Consider the following 18,223-nt stretch of genomic DNA (forward strand, 5'->3'; position numbering starts at 1 on the left):
TTACCACTAATCGGCTCTCCTTTCCTCACACAGTTACAAGCGCATAGGGAAAAGAATGCAGGTAACCTGCAAGTTTGTTTACATGTAATCAACTGTGATTGGACACAGCTAATCACATGGTAAAGGGCCACTGTGATTCGCCCTTTACCTCAGTCTGTGATCAGCTGTTTCCAAAGGAGGGTGCGCGGGAGGTGTGTTTCCGGAGGATGTCAATGGATGTCCTCCCAGGACAAAATAGCAGCTCTGTAGCCATCTTTCAGGTATAGCCCGGTAATAAAGTGGTTCAATTAATATATGCTTCTTTCTTCTGCCATAGAACATATATATTAACATATATGGTATTTGACATTGGGCTTAATGCTGAGGAACATCAATGCATAGATTGTGGGCGGGAAGCCCAATGAAGTTGTTATGCCCCTGGTTTCCACCCAAGATTGATTTCACTGTTTAGTAGAATTATGTTTTAACTGTTGTTGGGTTTGTTTTTTGCACGCTTATTTTATGTTTCCTTTATGCAGGGAAAAGGCAGTGACTGCCACAGGCAACCAAGGTATAGAGTCTGCAATGGACTGGTAAGTTGGATCACCTCTGTTTACAGTATAATAAAGAGGTTCTAGGACTTTCTGCCATTTAATTTTAATTTTTTCAGGCTGGTGGAACATGAAGATGACCCTGACATAGATGAACCTGTTGAACCTGTAGCCAAAGAAAAGCCCAGCGAGAATGTTGAACAAGAAATGGAGAATGCTGAACAAGAAATGGACACAGGCTCAGGTCTGGAATCGTCAGTTTTTCCATGACATTGTCTTGAAGTGTATACATTACCTGAACATGACGGAAGCAATTATTTTAAAGTAAAACTCCAGCTAAACATTTAAGTAAACGGCTTGTGTGAGTGAGTTGTTTTACCTGCAAAATCTTTGTAATCTTGTTCAGAGACGTGTGGTTCATGCATTGCCGTACTGAATAGGAAGTCAGCTGACACCCCTATTTCCTGGTTCAGCTTTGCAGGTGACCTCTCCATTTGCAGCCTAAGGCCTCCTTCACACGGTCCGCCTCCGTAGGCGGATACGTGTTGCTCAGCGGGGATCGATCCGGGATCCCCGCTGAGCCAGCGGATGACAGCTCCGTCTCCGCTTGCAGAGCGGAGAGGGAGGTGTCTCAGCCCCCGCTGCCCTCTATGGGGGATCGGATGAGAGCGGACCGCCTGTCCGCTCTCATCCGATCCGATCACTGAACGGATGGAAAAATAGGGTTTCAATCCGTCCAGATTTCACGGACAGGATCCGACATGGATGGCAGCGGGTGTCAGCGGAGCTGTCTCCGCTGACATCCGCTGCCCCATAGAGCTGCATGGAGGATCCGATCAGATCCACCTAAAAAACTGACAGGCGGATCTGATCGGATCGCCCGTGTGAAAGGGCCCTAAATATGCGACAATAAATGAACATCTGCTATTTCACTGTCCATTCAGCAGGCAGGTGACAAAAGAAGCTGTAAAGCTGAGGTAGGATATAAGAAAGTTAATTTCATAGCTGTCCTTCGTGGCACAGTGGCAGAAATGTGTGGACCATAATAGTGCCTGAAAAGTATTACAAATCCACTTACACAGATCATTTTTTTTTTTTTTTTAATTACGTTTAGTTTTTCGCCTGGAGTTCTGCGTTATTCACTACACCTTTGGAGGAATTTTTTAATTTTTTTCGCACACATGGTAAAAGCATCCTTTTTTTTTTTTTGGCTAGAAAATTATTATAGATTTTTTTGAAAACACAAGCTATGTAGAATAAAAAAAAATGTTAACCGCAGTTTTTCATATCGCACAATATTTGCAACTGTTTATCAAATCTATATTTTCATTAAGAAAATACTTTTTGTGCAAGCAAACCCAATTTAAATCCTAGTTGTTGTACAAAACAAGATGCGGTTGTGTTGAGTAAATATATACCAAATATGTCAAACCTTCAGAAAATGACAGTATCCAAAATTAAGTGATATGTACGTGGTTTTGACCTGCTCCTATTTCCGGTCGCACCCCCCCGACATGTCACAGGTCCCAGAAAGCCGCGGGACCATTCACAAAGAGTAGTGCAGTTTGCGCATGTGCAGTGGGACGCCAGCTGTCATAGCCAGGTTCCCAAAGTAAACATGCCAGTGCCTGGACCCGAAGAGCCAGCTTGGCTGAGGATTACACTGGATCCCTGGAAAGATAAGCGTCTTCTTAGTAAAACAAAGACAGAGGCGCCTCTGTAGACTTTATATGACATATTTAATGAATAACATTATACACTCACATCTGCAAGCATATATTCATTCCCATAGACAAGGTTCCAATGTGGGGAAGTGATCATCATCCAGTCCTAGACATCCATCCTGCTAGAGCTGAGATCCCCTTGCCGTGGCCGGCTAGTACGGCGGGGTTGAAACCAGGAAGCAGGCTCGGTGTAGTAACTGACAGCGAGGATTGGTGGATAGTCGGATGAGGATGACATCATCTGCATGCTTAGTAAAAGTCAGCATCTACAGTATTTGTAGCTGCTGACTTATATTTGGTTTGAGGGTGAAGAACTGCTTTAAATGCCTTTACAAGCTTGTTTGTTCAGAGTTCACTATAAATCAGGGACCTAAAATGATTTCTCCTACTCTGCACGCACAAAGATACTGATTGTGTGTTGCGCAGTAGTTGTTTACATATATGTGTATATACAGGGTGATGGGGATGCTGTTTTAATATTTTTTTTTTTCTTTCTGCTTTTTTCAGGGGGCTAATGATCTTTGTGTGATAGCATTGGGCAGGTGATAGGTACTCTTTATTGTAACATCAAGGGTCTATCGGACCCCTAATGTCTCCCCTGTTCTCTGCTGCAGCTGAGCCAAGCACAAAATGGAACACTGTTTATTCAATAAAAGTGATCTAGCAGCTGTATATGCCACCTAGAAAAGCCAGCCTGCCTATTAAAAAGAAACACATTTATTTTGACCCTTTTAATGCCTGGGAGTGTCACACTCCAAGAAACTCAAATGGTTACAAAGAGCCTGACAGCCATTTTAGCCTATTAAAAAAATGACCTGTTCAAAAAAAAAAATGGTGACATGTCTGTCATTACCTTTTTATTAGCCAGAAAAGTCCCTGTGTACCTAATGTGACTTTTATTTCTGAAGGTTTGATAGCTTGACTTTGGGCCTAATCTACACTCCTGGAAGAAAGCTTAACCACTTTATTACTGCGCTATAGCCGAAAGACAACTACAGTGTGGCTCTCTAGTACTGGGAGGGCGTCTATGGACATCCTTACAGAACCCTGCCCCGTGTGCACTCACTGTGACCGCTGTGTCCTTTGGACACAGCTGATCACCAATCACAGCGGCCCTTTACCATGTGATCAGATGTGTCCAATCACGACTGATCACATGTAAACAGACTTGCCAGTTATCTGCAGTCCTTTCCTTACACTCTGTCTGCCATTGCAGACCGCTGTTCTGTACACGGGGATCCTGTGTTCCTCTCATTTAGGAACACGGGTTTCTGTGTTCATCCAGCAAGCCCCCCCCCCCCCCCCACAGTTAGAAAGCACCCCCTATGGATACATTTAACCCGTTGATCGCCCCTGGTGTCAGTTAAATTGTCAGTTAAACTAACGCAGTGCCGTATCGCAAAAAATGACCTGGTCATTAAGGGGGTAAAACCTTACTTTCCAGAAGTGGTTAATCTGTCAGTAGTCATAAAGTTGCAATGGATCAGTGTGTGTGTGTGTGTGTGTGTGTAATATATATGATTAGTGGACTTCATCTATTTTTATTCTCCATGAAGAAATCTTGTGTTTTATGTCAAAAAGTAAACCATAGCTCATTCTCATTTTTGTATTGCCTGTAAAGTGTGTGTGTGTGTGTGTATGTGTGTGTGTGTGTATATATATATATATATATATATATATATATATATATATATATAAATATATAATTTTTTTTTTTTTTTTTTGGTAGAGTAGGGACAAGTTAAACCTCCTTTTTTTTTTTTTTTTTTTTTTTTTATCGTCTTTGGGTCATAAGGGAGATTTCCCTTTAATGCCTGTCCTGAAAATGTCACAGGCAGTGGGAGAAACTCTATAAAATGCAGAGAATTCCCTTTTAGACAGTTGTCACCAGAACAGCTTTCCTCGTTGGAAAATGTATTCTCACCTCCTGTTCTAGGGACAACTCTAAAAATTTCAGATTTCACATCACTTCCTGCCTAGGTCTCAATGATCACCGTGACAAATAGAAGTGGTGAATCTCCCCAGTGGGGACACAGACTACAATACATATTTACCAGGTTTTTTTTTTTTTTTTTTTTCCTTTCTATCCAAAAACTTAATGGTATGAAAACTCCTTCTGGCAAAGATCCTGTTTGTTTGACTGATTTGCAGTTTGTTTCTTTTACAGATGAAAGACAAGGTTTAACTGAAGAGCAGAGGGAAAAACAGACAAAAAGGTGTGTTGCACTTTACACATGCACATAATCTAGATAATAATGTAGAAAACCTGTGCTGGAGCGTGTAAACTAATAAGTGATAAAGCAGCCAATTAAGCAATTGTAAATATAACAGCAAAAAACAAATATGTACAAGAAAATGGCGCTAAATCAAAAAATACATGTGACTATTAAACCACAAATAAATTAATACAATAGTGGAAAAAAACAAATTGTGATAAAAGACAAATATGTTAAACAGAAGAAGATTTAGTCCACAAAGGCCATTTTGCAAAGGTGCAAAGAAGTGACAGAGTCCTATGGTAAAAACTAAATGAATACATAGTCCTTGTTTTTTATAGGTGTCCCCACACTTCAAATATTTTGTGCATCCACCACCAAGTGACACCACATAAATGAGCCTCTTACCAGATAAAGTGGACCATTAAATAAATGGTCGAAAGCGCTTGTTAAATCCTTTTGAGCAGGATACTTCAGGCACCAGACATGCCTCCCATCAGGATTGCTCCATAAGTATTGTAAATATGTTAGAAGATAAAAAATATATGCCCATAGTGTAACCTGTGAAACTTAAAAAAAGGTGAAAAAAGATTATTATATAGTAAAAAGTGCTGCAACACTAGCAGTATAATATACACAACGACAAAATGGGCAAAGATAGTACAAGCCGCCTATAGTGACGATAAAAATATTAATGCTTTTCAAAACAGCAAGTTGTATGGTTGCACTGGACTCCCGTGCATGATGACGTAGCCTTGCCCAATGCGTTTCGTCAGAGAGGTGATAGGGGATTGGATAGATCCCCCTGGCGCGGCTTGTATTGTCATTGCCTATTTTGTTCTTTGTTCCTTTTACTATATATTATTCTTTTTAACCAGTTACTGATCACCTGCCACAAGGTGGCTCGGCTGCACAAAACAATGTAACTGTATGTCCGTCGTGCGCTGAGGTAGGGGGGCACGCCAGCCGTCCCTGCGATGTGCTGATTCAGTTCAGAACTGATCAGTCATCAGGTCCAGGCCAATGATTTTTGGCCTGGATCTGGTTATCGGTTCTGACTAATTGCAGAATCGCCTGTGTAATGTAAACGCAAGCATAGGAAATGATGCAATCTTCTCTCCTAGAGCCCTTTTCGGTTCCAGCATGAGAGGAGAGGGCATCTACCGTGAGTACACAATCACTACACTGACACCAGTACACATAGGCACATATTTAACCCCCTGATCATCCCCCCCCCCCCGTTAACCCTTTCACTCCCTGTCACAGTGTCACTATATACAGTATACAGATAATTTACTGATCACTGTATTAGTGTCACTTGTGACGCCAGTTTGTGTGAGCAACAGTTAGTGGTAGCAGTCCCAGATAGGTTTAGGGTACCTGCCATATATCCTCTAATTAAGATCTAACCCCCTGATCACCCCCAGTTAACCCCCTTCATTGCCATGTCACTCTAATAGTGTACAAATCTTTTTTCTGATCACTGTATTAGTGTCACAGGTGACGTCAGTTAGCGTCAATACAGGACAATGTCAGATTGTCCACAGCATATTTAGTAATACATTTTAACCCTTTGATTGTCAGTGACACACACGCTCTAAACACCTCCATTACTAGTATAATGGATCAATATCTTTGATCAAACCTATACTAGTGTCTCCAATAGTATAGTATAGTATAGTGTTCCCAAAACACGTTAAAAATGTTTAGCCCCTCCGCCTAGCCCCCAAGAAGTGCAGTATCCACAGATTACGGTCACGTCCAATACACAGCACACTAGTGTCAGGCCTGATCTCTGCTAGCAATTACATTTTCTCTTACGTCCTCCGACAGTCGCCGCCTCTTTATATTCGTCACATATGGGGTATTAGACTTTGCTCCGAAGGAGTAGCTAGGCAACAGAATATGTAAACAATAAAGCTTTAACATATCCCACCCTCAAGGGGTGGTCCCCTCAGTCGATACCCTCCTACTTCCTGCAACCATATCTCAGTTTTAATGTCTAGCTTGTCAGGAGTGGCTGGCTCTCTCTGTGCTGGGACTTTCTGTCCCAGACTCTTTCTTCTTTTTAATATTTTGTTTGAGTTTTTCTCTCTACCTTTATTTAGCTGTTATTTTGTCAGCGTTAGTTAGTTCTTCGGACGAAGAGGATCATGCGGACTGGGTCTCGGGCTGATCCCCCTGGTCGCAGGTCGTGGGTCAGTGGCTTCCCAGTCTGCCATCGAGCGTTCAGCCAGGTAACGCTCCTGGCACAGTGAACGACCCATCCCTGTTCGGTGCAGGGATGATTGGTGAGGTGGCTACCTCACTGGACGCTGTGCGGTTTCTTAACCCCCATTTTGTGCGTCTTGAATTGCGACTCTCCCTGCCTCATGTGCAGCGGCTTGTTCGCCTGTGCGGGTCCCCCACGCCATGTGAGGTAAGTGTATCTATGTGGGGACCTGTCTGTCTGGGGGGGTGTCAGTCTGGGACTGTGTAACCTGCCTCTATTCACACTGCTTGTCTCCCTATCTCTCGGCTGCATGCTGTGGGCTGCAAGGGGGGGGGGGAGCTGTATGACACTGTGTGTGTCAGACTGGTCAGTGTGAGAAGCTGTGTGCTGTGGGGCATGTTTTTTTGGCATGTTTGGGCACTATACGGCGATCGCTGCGGCGATCTGACATGTATTCTGATACTGGAATGTAATGTGTGTTTTAATGCACTGTGGAGCGGCGGTTTCGGCGCCAAACGACGCCATTTTGCCTACACCCGCTCCGGCCGCATGGTTTACATGCATGGCGGCCATTTTCTTGTAGCCTCCATAGGCTTACATAGAAGCGCCCTGGCAGCATCACTTCCTCTTTCCTGGAACACCGATCGAGGCAGCAGCAGCGGCGAGGGTCTCCTCAGGTTTTATCCTTCTGTTCTTGCTATCCATTGCCTGTGTTCAGTTTGCATATTCCCTGTGGGGGTCTCATTGTGCTTGAGTGTGGTGCGGTGGGCTGCGCTTGCCGCGCTTGCTTAAAAGGGGCAGTTAACCCTTGGTTGTCTGGCATTACAGGGGCAATGGATTCTCAGGAGGGCAAATTTCCTACAGTATTGGTGGAAAGCCAGGGGACCGCTGTTTCCCCCCCAGGGGGGGATTTAGCCACTATTGTGGCTGGCCTTGCTGCTCAGGTGCAAATGCTGGTGGCTGCTCAATCTACTAAAAGGCCCAGAGTTGCTCTTTCCTCTGATTCTGAGGGTGAAGGTGATGGGGCTGTTCTGGCAGGGGCCTCCTTATCGGGGTCCCGCTCCTCTCTTGATCTAGTGGGGTCTGAGGTGGAGGCTGAAGTTGAGGGGGTTGATAATTCTCCCCCTGGCTCGCCTGAAGAGCTTGCAATCATGGATGAGTTGATTGCTTCCATTAAGCAAACGCTGCGTTTGCAGGACGAAGTGTGTCCCCCCGCTGCCTTGGCGGCTTATGGGACGCAGAGGAAACGCAGGACGCCGCAGGTTTTTCCCTGCAATGCTGATTTTCAGCGCGCTGTTAAGGATCAATGGCGCGATCTGCGCAAGCCTTTTGCGGTACCGAGTAAATTCAAGCTGCGTTATCCTTTTTCGCCTGCCACTGATGAAAGGTGGTGTGTGCCTCCACCAGTGGATCATGCAATTGCGGTTTTGAACAAAGCCACTGCGATTCCTGCAGAGGGTTCCCCTGTTTTCCGTGATGCCACGGATAGGAGATTGGAGTCTCTTGCCCGTCATACTTATTCTGTTACGGGTTCTATGCTTAAGGCTCTGTTTGCTTCTCTCATGGCGGCCCAGGCGATCGCAAGTTGGACGCAGATGCTTAGGCGCGTCCTAGTGGCCGACTCGGCCTCGCCGGCGACCCTGGATATGGTGGATCAGATCCACCAGGGTGTCATGTATCTGTGTGATGCGGACCTGGACCTGATTCCGTTGGCTGCACGTGTGCACAGCGTGGCGGTGTTGTCTCGCCGCCTGGTCTGGTTGAAATGTTGGTCGGTGGACCAATCTTCACGTAAGACCTTAGCCAATCTGCCTTATGATGGGTCTCGCCTTTTTGGGGAGTCCTTGGATGTGTTGATTAAGGGGATCACCGGGGGTAAGAGCACTCTCTTGCCCCATTTCCCCAAGGCTAAGGGGGCTTCTGGGAAGAAGCATGCTAATTTTCGGCCCCCTCAGGGGTCCTTTCGTGCCTTTCGGCCGCACTACAAGGGCAAACCGTTCAAAGGTCAAGGCTCTCAGAAGAAGCCCTGGTCTGGTAAACAGAAGTCCGGCCAATCCGGACCTGCAGCCCATAACAGTTCGGCCTGAAGGGGCGCCCTCACCCAGTTTTGGGGTGGGGGGACGCTTGCTCGGTTTTCTTCAGCCCTGGTTGGCCCGTGTGCGGGACAGATGGGTTCTGGAAATCGTTCGATCTGGTTACAAGATCGAGTTTCTCTCTCGGCCGGAGAGCAGATTTTTTCCCTCAAATCTTCAACTGTCTCCAGAGCGCTTGCGGGACCTGCACCTGGCGGTGCGGGACCTGAGGGCTCAGGGAGTGGTGGTTCCGGTGCCTCATCGGGACAGGTTTCGGGGGTTTTATTCCAATCTGTTCACCGTGCCCAGAAAGGAGGGCAAGGTTTGTCCGATTCTGGACTTGAAGGCTCTGAACCGCTCTGTGCGGGTTCGCAAGTTCCGCATGGAATCCCTGCGGTCGGTGGTGGCTGCCCTGGCTCCGGGGGAATTCATGGCCTCCATCGATTTGAAGGATGCGTACCTTCACATCCCCATATTCGAGGGTCATCAGAGGTACCTTCGATTTGCCATTGCGGAGGATCACTACCAGTTCGTGGCGTTGCCCTTTGGTCTCGCCTCGGCTCCGCGGGTCTTCACCAAGGTGCTTGCACCGGTTCTGGCATTATTGAGGGCCCAGGGCGTTTCTGTCCTGGGGTATCTGGACGACATTCTGGTTCGGTCTGCGACCAGCCAGGGTCTGGAGGAGGACCTGTCTGTCACGATGCAAACTCTACAGGAGTTTGGTTGGACGATAAATTTTCCAAAGTCGACACTGAGTCCGTCGGTTCGTCTCCCCTATCTGGGAATGATACTGGACTCGGTGCAGGCGAAGGTCTTCCTGCCGGAAGACAAACTCAGGACTCTCCGGGAGGAAGTCAGGTCCCTCAGGGACGTTCCGAACTCGTCTCTGCGGACGTGTATGAGATGTCTGGGATTGATGGTCTCGGCCTTCGAGGCGATTCCTTTCGCACAGTTTCACACGCGGGGTCTCCAAGCGGAGATCCTGTCCAGGTGGGACGGGCGACCTCAATCTCTGGATCTTCAGATCTCGTTGAGTCTTCGCACCAGGGAAAACCTTCTGTGGTGGCTCCAGTCCCCGTTGGTGTCCGGGGGCAAGTCGTTTTGTCCGATCTCGTGGACGGTAATCACCACGGCTGCCAGCCTGTCGGGCTGGGGTGGAGTTCTGGGCGTTCTGTCCGCTCAGGGGACTTGGTCGGAGGGGGAGTCTTCCCTTCCGATCAACATTCTGGAATTGCGTGCGATAAGTCTCTGTCTTCATCGCTGGACGGACCGGCTGCAGGGTTGCCCGGTTCGGGTGCAGACGGACAATGCCACGGCGGTGGCCTACATCAACCACCAAGGGGGCACCAAGAGTGCCCGAGCGGCTCGAGAAGTGGCCGACATTCTGTCTTGGGCCGAGACTCATGTCCCGGCGATAACGGCGGTTCACATTCCGGGAGTGGAGAACTGGCAGGCGGACTATCTGAGTCGCCAGACCCTGGATCAGGGGGAATGGTCTCTCCATCCGGCTGTCTTCCAGACGTTGTGCGCGAAGTGGGGTCTTCCAGATGTGGACCTGTTCGCGTCTCGCCTCAACAACAAGGTGAAGAGGTTCGTGGCAAGGACGCGCGACCCTCGGGCAGACGCGTCGGACGCGTTAGTGGCCCCGTGGCATCAGTACAGGCTGATGTACGCGTTTCCACCGATTCAGTTGCTGTCCAGGTTCCTTCGCAGGTTACACTCGGAACGCAGCACGGTGATTCTTGTGGCACCGGACTGGCCTCGCCGGTCCTGGTACGCAGACCTCGTGAATCTGGCGGTCGACGCCCCGTGGCGTCTGCCTCTTCGAGACGATCTACTGTCTCAAGGACCGATATACCATCCTGCTTTACAGTCGCTGGCTTTGACGGCCTGGCTGTTGAGACCGAGGTCCTGAAGGAGAGGGGTCTCTCTCCAGAGGTCGTTCATACTTTGATCAACGCGAGGAAGTCTTCCTCGGGGAAGGTTTATTACCGTACTTGGAAGGCCTATTTTGCCTGGTGTGAGTCCAGGGGGTTTTCACCCCGCACGTACTCGGTGTCCCGTGTGCTGTCTTTCCTTCAAACGGGTGTTGATCAGCGTTTGGCGCTGGCTACGATAAAGGGTCAGGTGTCTGCTCTGGCCGTTCTGTTTCAACGTCCCGTGGCTTCCAACCCATTGGTTGGCACCTTTATTCAGGGTGTGCGGCATCTGGTTCCCCCGAGGCGGGATCCTCTGCCCCCTTGGGACTTGAATCTCGTTCTATCTGTGTTACAACGTGCTCCTTTTGAACAGATCAGGGAGATCTCGTTGTCTATGTTGTCCAAAAAGGTCGCCTTTTTGGTGGCGATCACTTCGGCTCGCAGAGTGTCGGAGCTGGCGGCTTTGTCCTGCAAGTCTCCGTACCTGGTTATTCATTTGGATAAGGTGGTCTTGCGACCTAATCCTTCTTTTCTTCCGAAACGAGTTTCGGACTTCCATCTTAATGAGGATATTGTCTTGCCTTCGTTGTGCACGAAGCCTAAACATCCGAAGGAGGTGAGATTGCACTCTCTGGATGTTGTTCGGGCGATAAGGGTTTACCTTAAGTCGACTGAGTCTTTTCGAAAGACGGACTCCTTGTTTGTTCTTCCAGAGGGTCCTCGGAAGGGCATGGCGGCTTCGGCCTCTACCATCGCCAAATGGATCAGGCAGACCATTGAACAGGCCTATGCCTTGCAGGGGAAGGTTCCCCCTGTGCCTGTGAAGGCGCACTCGACTAGATCTCTGAGTACGTCTTGGGTCTGTCGTCATGGGGCTTCTGTAGCCCAGGTGTGTAAGGCGGCGACTTGGTCGACCGTGCACACTTTCACAAAATTCTACAAAGTAGATGTTCAGGCATCGGCGGATGCTTCCTTTGGCCGCAAGGTTCTTAGTGCGGCTGTTCCCTAGGGTCCCTTGTTGGGGACTCCTGGCTGTTGGGATAAGTTTTGTATCCCCTGGTTTTTTGTCTTTTCCTGGGTTGTTGCTCCTGTTGAGCACTTGTTGAGCACTGCGTTGCCTTTCGGCGCAAATGCGTTTCCCACCCCTCATGTTTGCACTGCTTTGGGACGTCCCCATATGTGACGAATATGAAGAGGCGGCGACTGTCGGAGGACGTAAGAGAAAACGGAATTTTTGTAAAATCTTACCTGTAAAATTCCTTTCTCTGAGTCCTCCGACAGTCGCCGCCCCCGCCCCTCTTTTGGGGTTTGATTGTGTACTCTACTGCTATTCCACTAAAACTGAGATATGGTTGCAGGAAGTAGGAGGGTATTGACTGAGGGGACCACCCCTTGAGGGTGGGATATGTTAAAGCTTTATTGTTAACATATTCTGTTGCCTAGCTACTCCTTCGGAGCAAAGTCTAATACCCCATATGTGACGAATATGAAGAGGCGGCGACTGTCGGAGGACTCAGAGAAAGGAATTTTACAGGTAAGATTTTACAAAAATTCCGTTTTTTGGTAGCGGTTCAAACAGTCTTAGACAAGCAGGTGCTTTTATACCTGTGAGTCACACTAGGTACCTATAAATTTATTGGCCAAAATACCCAAACAGAGGAACACTAGTGAAGAGGCCTACACGATGCCTACACGACTGATGAGAGGGATGGGGAAGCCTCACTGTCAGAATCAGGCGCAGTATTCGAACCTGTAGAGAGCAGCGGCACCCTGACAGATAGCTCTGATGACAAAGTAGTGGACCCTGCTAAGGTCATGCATACCCGACCCTGTTCTGTTGCTGAGGTGCAGTAATTACAGGGTTCTCGTATGCAGCAGTGTCGGTACTAGTGCCGTCGACCTTCTGGTGAACTGGCAAGCACCAGCGGCCTAGTACATCCTGGTCGTAGTTAAACCAGCACTGCAGTAAAAATAAATATTCAATGGGCTCAACATGCCTCTCAGGAAAGTCCTTGGGGTATCTTTCCAAAAAGGGGTAATTAGGAGGGGTTTTGTACTGCCCTGCCATTTTAGCACTTCAAGAAATGAGATGGGTATTTAGAAAGTAAAAGCTGCGTAAATTCCAGTATATACACCATAGTTTGTAGATGCTATAACTTTTGCGCAAAGCAATAAATATACGCTTATTGAGATTTTTTTTTATCAAAGACCTGTAGCTAAATACATTTTGCCTGTATTTTTTCGTTTATATCCCAAAAAATTTAATCCGGAAAGGTGATCAAATAACACCAAACTAAAGCTCTATTTGTGGGGAAAAAAAGGACATAAATTTTGTTTGGGTACAGCATTGCATGACTGCGCAATTATCAGTTAAAGTCGGGCAGTGCCAAATTGCAAAAAATGGCCTGGTCATTAAGGGGATAAAACCTTCCGGTCCTTAAGTGATTAATACAGCTTTGTCCATAGGACATAGGTCACTTTTTTATGCCTTTGCAAAATGGCCTTTGTGGACAAAATCTTCTGTTTCACATATTTGTTTTTTTTAATCACAATTTTGGGATTTTTCACTATTGTATTTTATTTATTTGTGGTTTAATATTCACATTCATGTTTTGATTTAGTGTGATTTTCCTGTATTTTTACATAATCGAGATATTTAGAAAAAGTCCCAAAACCATATATTTACAATTGCACTGAAAGAACAGTAAAGTGCAAATCGCTTTACACATTCAGTACAATGAAAAGGTACCCCCCCCCCCCCCCCCCAACATTAACCAGTCAGCACATAGTGTATATTCACCATTCATTTGCCCCCCACTCAGTTAAGCTGTCAGGGGGAAAGAAAATACGAATTTCTTCCAGTTGTGGGGTAGCATGTGGCTCATTCTAAGCCCCAATACTGCCATATGTGAACAGTCCTTAGCCCTGTGTATGCTACCACATGACCATCTTGCAGCAGGGCAACAACATTTGTTGACATGTAACTGTTAGTAGAGGTGAGTAAGCAAAGAAAAGCGTGTATATTGTCTTACTTGGTCAGGACTAAAAAAATATATTTACAACTTGTAGCCAGCAGGTGTTGCTGCACGATATTTTACCCCTCTTTACCAGGCTGACTTCATCACTTTGTTGTGAATGGCCTGTGTTGTGTCAATAACCACAACCTTGTGTTCTGTGCACACTTTGTTTAATGCTTGCAACTACAGTGTACATTGCCCAATAAATCTTTAGGATTATATCTATAGGATGATGGAACTGATAGCCCAAAAGCAACAAGAACGTGAAGAGCGAGAAAAACGGGAGCGAATTGAGCAGGAGAAACAGAGGCGGAAACAGGGACAAGAGTTAATTGCAATCAAACAAAAACTTCAAGAGCAAGAGATGCAAAAAGCTGTGGAAGAGAGGAGGCGAGAAAAGCAAGAGGAGAGAATGGCCAGGTTAGTTCTTATATATAGGGGTCTGGAAAATGAGTGTCACAAAAAAAAAAGTTGGTTAAGGCCTTGTTTATACAAAATTCAGCTTTGTATTAGAAAATGTGTACAGCAAGCAGTGAACCATTTTGTTGAAGCCTTTACTGCACCATTTAGCTCCAGTTTGGGGGTGTTAAACTCCGATCCTAATAAAGTGTTAATATTCACTAAAAACAAGCTGCAAGCTAGGTAAGATTTGTGTTGAACCTTTCCAAATTGGACCTCATGAGTTATTTAAAGGCCTTGTTCACAAGGGACATTTAATTCTGTGCACCATGCAGGGCCATGTTTTGATGTTGCATGCATCCCCATGCTGGCAGGCCCCAATGCAGTCTATTGGGACGCAGCGGATGCACGGATATAGCCGCTGCTCCCATTGTGACATCTGTGCGAGTGATTGTGTGTCAGTCCCCCAACAAGAGATTATTTGTTTTAACCAAGTCTAGATCACGTGTAGGACAAGGCGAGAGAGAAAAAGAAGGTATTTCCTCCAAAAAGAAACAGTCCAGTTATTAAAAATTTTTTTCTTCAGGGAACATGCACACAGATGTAATTGCAGATGTATAGACATGCAGCATAAAATATGCTTGTATTTGTGATGCCTGGGATGCCCAGGTGCTGTGCAGTTCTGCCAATAGGAAGGAATTACAAAAATCACTGTATGCAGCTATATGCTTATAAACCAAACCAAAAACTTGGTGCAAAGCACCTATCTCCTGCGCTTCTTCTAACCACATCCAGCCACACACCCCTGTGGCTAACGAAAAACCTTCTACTTGGCTTCTCTTGGATACTTCAGCCTTGCAGCCCCTTACAAGACCAGGGTAGTCTGAGACCACTAAAATCGAAAAACAAACACAAGGGCACACCGGCCTAGTGCATTATCCCCCACAAAGGTTTTATTTGATAAAAGGTATAAAATACTCACAAACAGGTTCTTGGTACAAGCATATCACATGGATGTATTGCCATCAGCATCGGAACCAAAGGGTGTATCCTCCTCTGGAGCTTGAAGACTTACGCGTTTTGAGGCTTAGCCTCTTCCTGGAGGCTCTAAGGAAGAGGCTAAGCCTCAAAACGCGTAAGTCTTCAAGCTCCAGAGGACGATACACCCTTTGGTTCCGATGCTGATGGCAATACATCCATTTGATATGCTTGTACCAAGAACTTGTTGGTGAGTATTTTTATACCTTTTATCAAATAAAACCTTTGTGGAGGATAATGCACTAGGCCGGTGTTTGTTTTTCGATTATATGGGTGTAAACGTGTAAAAAATATATAATTATAAACCACGCTTAGAACTATGAATAAAAAGTGCTATTGCAGCTGCTGTTCACTAGGTAAAAACCAAGAAAATCAATAAAGTGCCAGAAAGTCAGTGCTTGCAATAATGGGCATGTCCAAAAAAATAAGATAAATATAGGAAAGCTCAATTAAGTCATGTAAAGTGCAATTGTGCTACGCCAATTATAACAACTACCATCAATTAACAGAATAATTAAAGTGCAATAGTGCCAAAACTAAATGACAATAATTTTGTGCATGAAGTGCAAAAGTGCTGGATGCAAAATAACCAGTGCTAAAGTGCAAAAAATGTCCAAGATTGGGTAAACAGTCCACTCAAAATACAACTTCAATAAGGTGCTGCAATCAAAAGGAAGGTGCTGGAGGTGCTCCACACAGTGGAAAGGTGCTTCAAAAACCCTCTTGGGGATCCACTCACCAGAACTAAATGGTTAATGAGCCTTGAACATGGAATATCCAGTGGTACTCCAGCGTAGTATGACCCCTTTTGGGGTTACCCAAAAGGATGGATGAGCCTTTGAAGTGGATGGGTCAGCAAACCTCCAGCCTCCAATATAGTAAACCCCTCGATATTCACTCGAAAAGAAGGGAATGGGCCAAGAATAATGAAGCCCCCAAGATATTTTATTATTCAAATGCAAGATTAAAAATACTCACACATTAAAAGTATAAAAGCGTATGAAAACCACATTAAACAAACGATAACCGTCTCCTTCTGGGAACGCAGCCGGCGTGCGTTCCACGAGATGCAGGAATTGACTTTGTGTGGTTGCCGTCTGCCGGAAGTGTGTCGACGCGTTTCGCCCACCTACAAAGGGGCATTATCAAAGATTGTCTTTAATAGCACCCCTTTGTAGGTGGGCAAAACCCGTCGACGCACTTCCGGCAGACGGCAACCACGTCACGACGTCCCTTCCTGCATCTCGTGGAATGCACGCCAGCTGCGTTCCCGGAAGGAGACGGTTATCGTTTGTTTAATGTGGTTTTCATACGCATTTATACTTTTAATGTGTGAGTATTTTTAATCTTGCATTTGAATAATAAAAATATCTTGCGGGCTTCACTATTCTTGGTCCATTCCCTTCTTTTCAAGTGAATATCGAGGGGTTTACTATATTGGAGGCTGGAGGTTTGACCCATCCACTTCAAAGGCTCATCCATCCTTTTGGGTAACCCCAAAAGGGGTCATACGCTGGAGGACCACTGGATATTCCATGTTCAAGGCTCATTAACCATTTAGTTCTGGTGAGTGGATCCCCAAGAGGGTTTTTGAAGCACCTTTCCACTGTGTGGAGCACCTCCAGCACCTTCCTTTTGATTGCAGCACCTTATTGAAGTTGTATTTTGAGTGGAATGTTTACCCAATCTTGGACATTTTTTGCACTTTAGCACTGGTTATTTTGCATCCAGCACTTTTGCACTTTATGCACAAAATTGTCATTTAGTTTTGGCACTATTGCACTTTAATTATTCTGTTAATTGAGGGTGGTAGTTATAATTGGCGTAGCACAATTGCACTTTACATGATTTAATTAATTGATGTTTCCTATATTTATGTTATTTTTTGGACATGCACATTATTGCAAGCGCTGTCTTTCTGGCACTTTATATGTGTGTAAATGCCTGTACTCTTGTTTACCCGTGATTTTTCTGGGAGTATTTTCCTGAATGCGCATGTTTCACATTTGAGAAAATACTCCCATATGCATGTGCTTGTACATTGCAAGTACCGGCGTTCACACATACAGCCCTGTACATTGTATTTTGTCAAGAACTCCTATTGGTACAGTTACATAGCGGCTGGGCTTCTGAGGTTCAGTAAATGCAAGCGTTTTTTATGCAGTACGCCCCATAGGCCTGCAAATGCATCTCTGTTTGTTTGAGCCCATTGGTTGGCAAGAAGATTAGCAGCTAATTCTAAGTCCAAAAATCCACACAACAAAAGAGAAAAAACGGTTTCTTCATAACCCAACTCTGCAGCACAGGCAAATTCAGATTGATGCACAGTTTGAATAAATTGAACTTTCTTGTATGAGTCTGAGTCCCAAAGATGCATTTCTAGCAGCCATAGATTTGAAAGGTGCGTATTATCATATACCCATCCACCCGAGATCAAGGAAAGGAAATGGGCAATGGGGACTGGGAATGTACAGTGCCTTGAAAACCTAGTCATTCCCCTTGAAAGTTTCCATGTTAATGTATTTTATTGGGATTTTATGTGATAGACTGACACAAAGTGGCACATAATTGTGAAATGGAAGGAAAATGATAAATGGTTTTCAAATTTTTTTACAAATAAATATCAGAAAACTGTGGTGTGCATTTTTTTCAATCCCCTTTACTCTGATACCCCTAACTAAAATCGAATGGAATCAATTGCCTTCAGAAGTCACCTAATTAGTAAAAAATAGTCCACCTGTGTGTAATTTAATCTCAGTATAAATACAGCTGTTTTGGAAAGCCCTCAGAGGTTTGTTAGAGAACCTTAGGGAACAAACCACATCATGAAGGCCAAGGAACACACCAGACAGGTCAGGAATAAAGTTGTGGAGAAGTTTAAAGCAGGGTTAGGTTATAAAAAAAGAACTATCCTAAGCTTTCAACATCTCATGGAGCACTGTTCAATCCATTATCCAAAAATGGAAAGAGTATGGCACAACTGAAAACCTACCAAGACATGTCTGTCCACCTAAACTGACTGGCTGAGCAAGGAGAGCATTAATTAGAGAAGCAGCTTTTTAAAGGCACTGTATAAGAGGTAATGCTGAAGAAAAT

General features: G+C 45.5%; 1 protein-coding gene across 1 annotated transcript in view; it reads left to right on the forward strand.

Annotated features, from left to right (window-relative positions):
* The window catches only part of UBXN1 (UBX domain protein 1), a 41,412-nt gene that overhangs the window by 14,218 nt on the left and 8,971 nt on the right, over positions 1–18,223 (forward strand). Inside the window, exons 2-5 of the mRNA XM_082269711.1 lie at positions 519–572; positions 650–774; positions 4,422–4,470; positions 13,919–14,110. Of these exons, the coding sequence (XP_082125837.1) occupies positions 519–572; positions 650–774; positions 4,422–4,470; positions 13,919–14,110 (420 nt within the window). The remainder of the gene's footprint in view (positions 1–518; positions 573–649; positions 775–4,421; positions 4,471–13,918; positions 14,111–18,223) is intronic.

Source organism: Pelophylax lessonae (genome assembly GCF_965119305.1).
Source record: "Pelophylax lessonae genome assembly, chromosome: 10".
Classification (NCBI taxonomy): domain Eukaryota; kingdom Metazoa; phylum Chordata; class Amphibia; order Anura; family Ranidae; genus Pelophylax; species Pelophylax lessonae.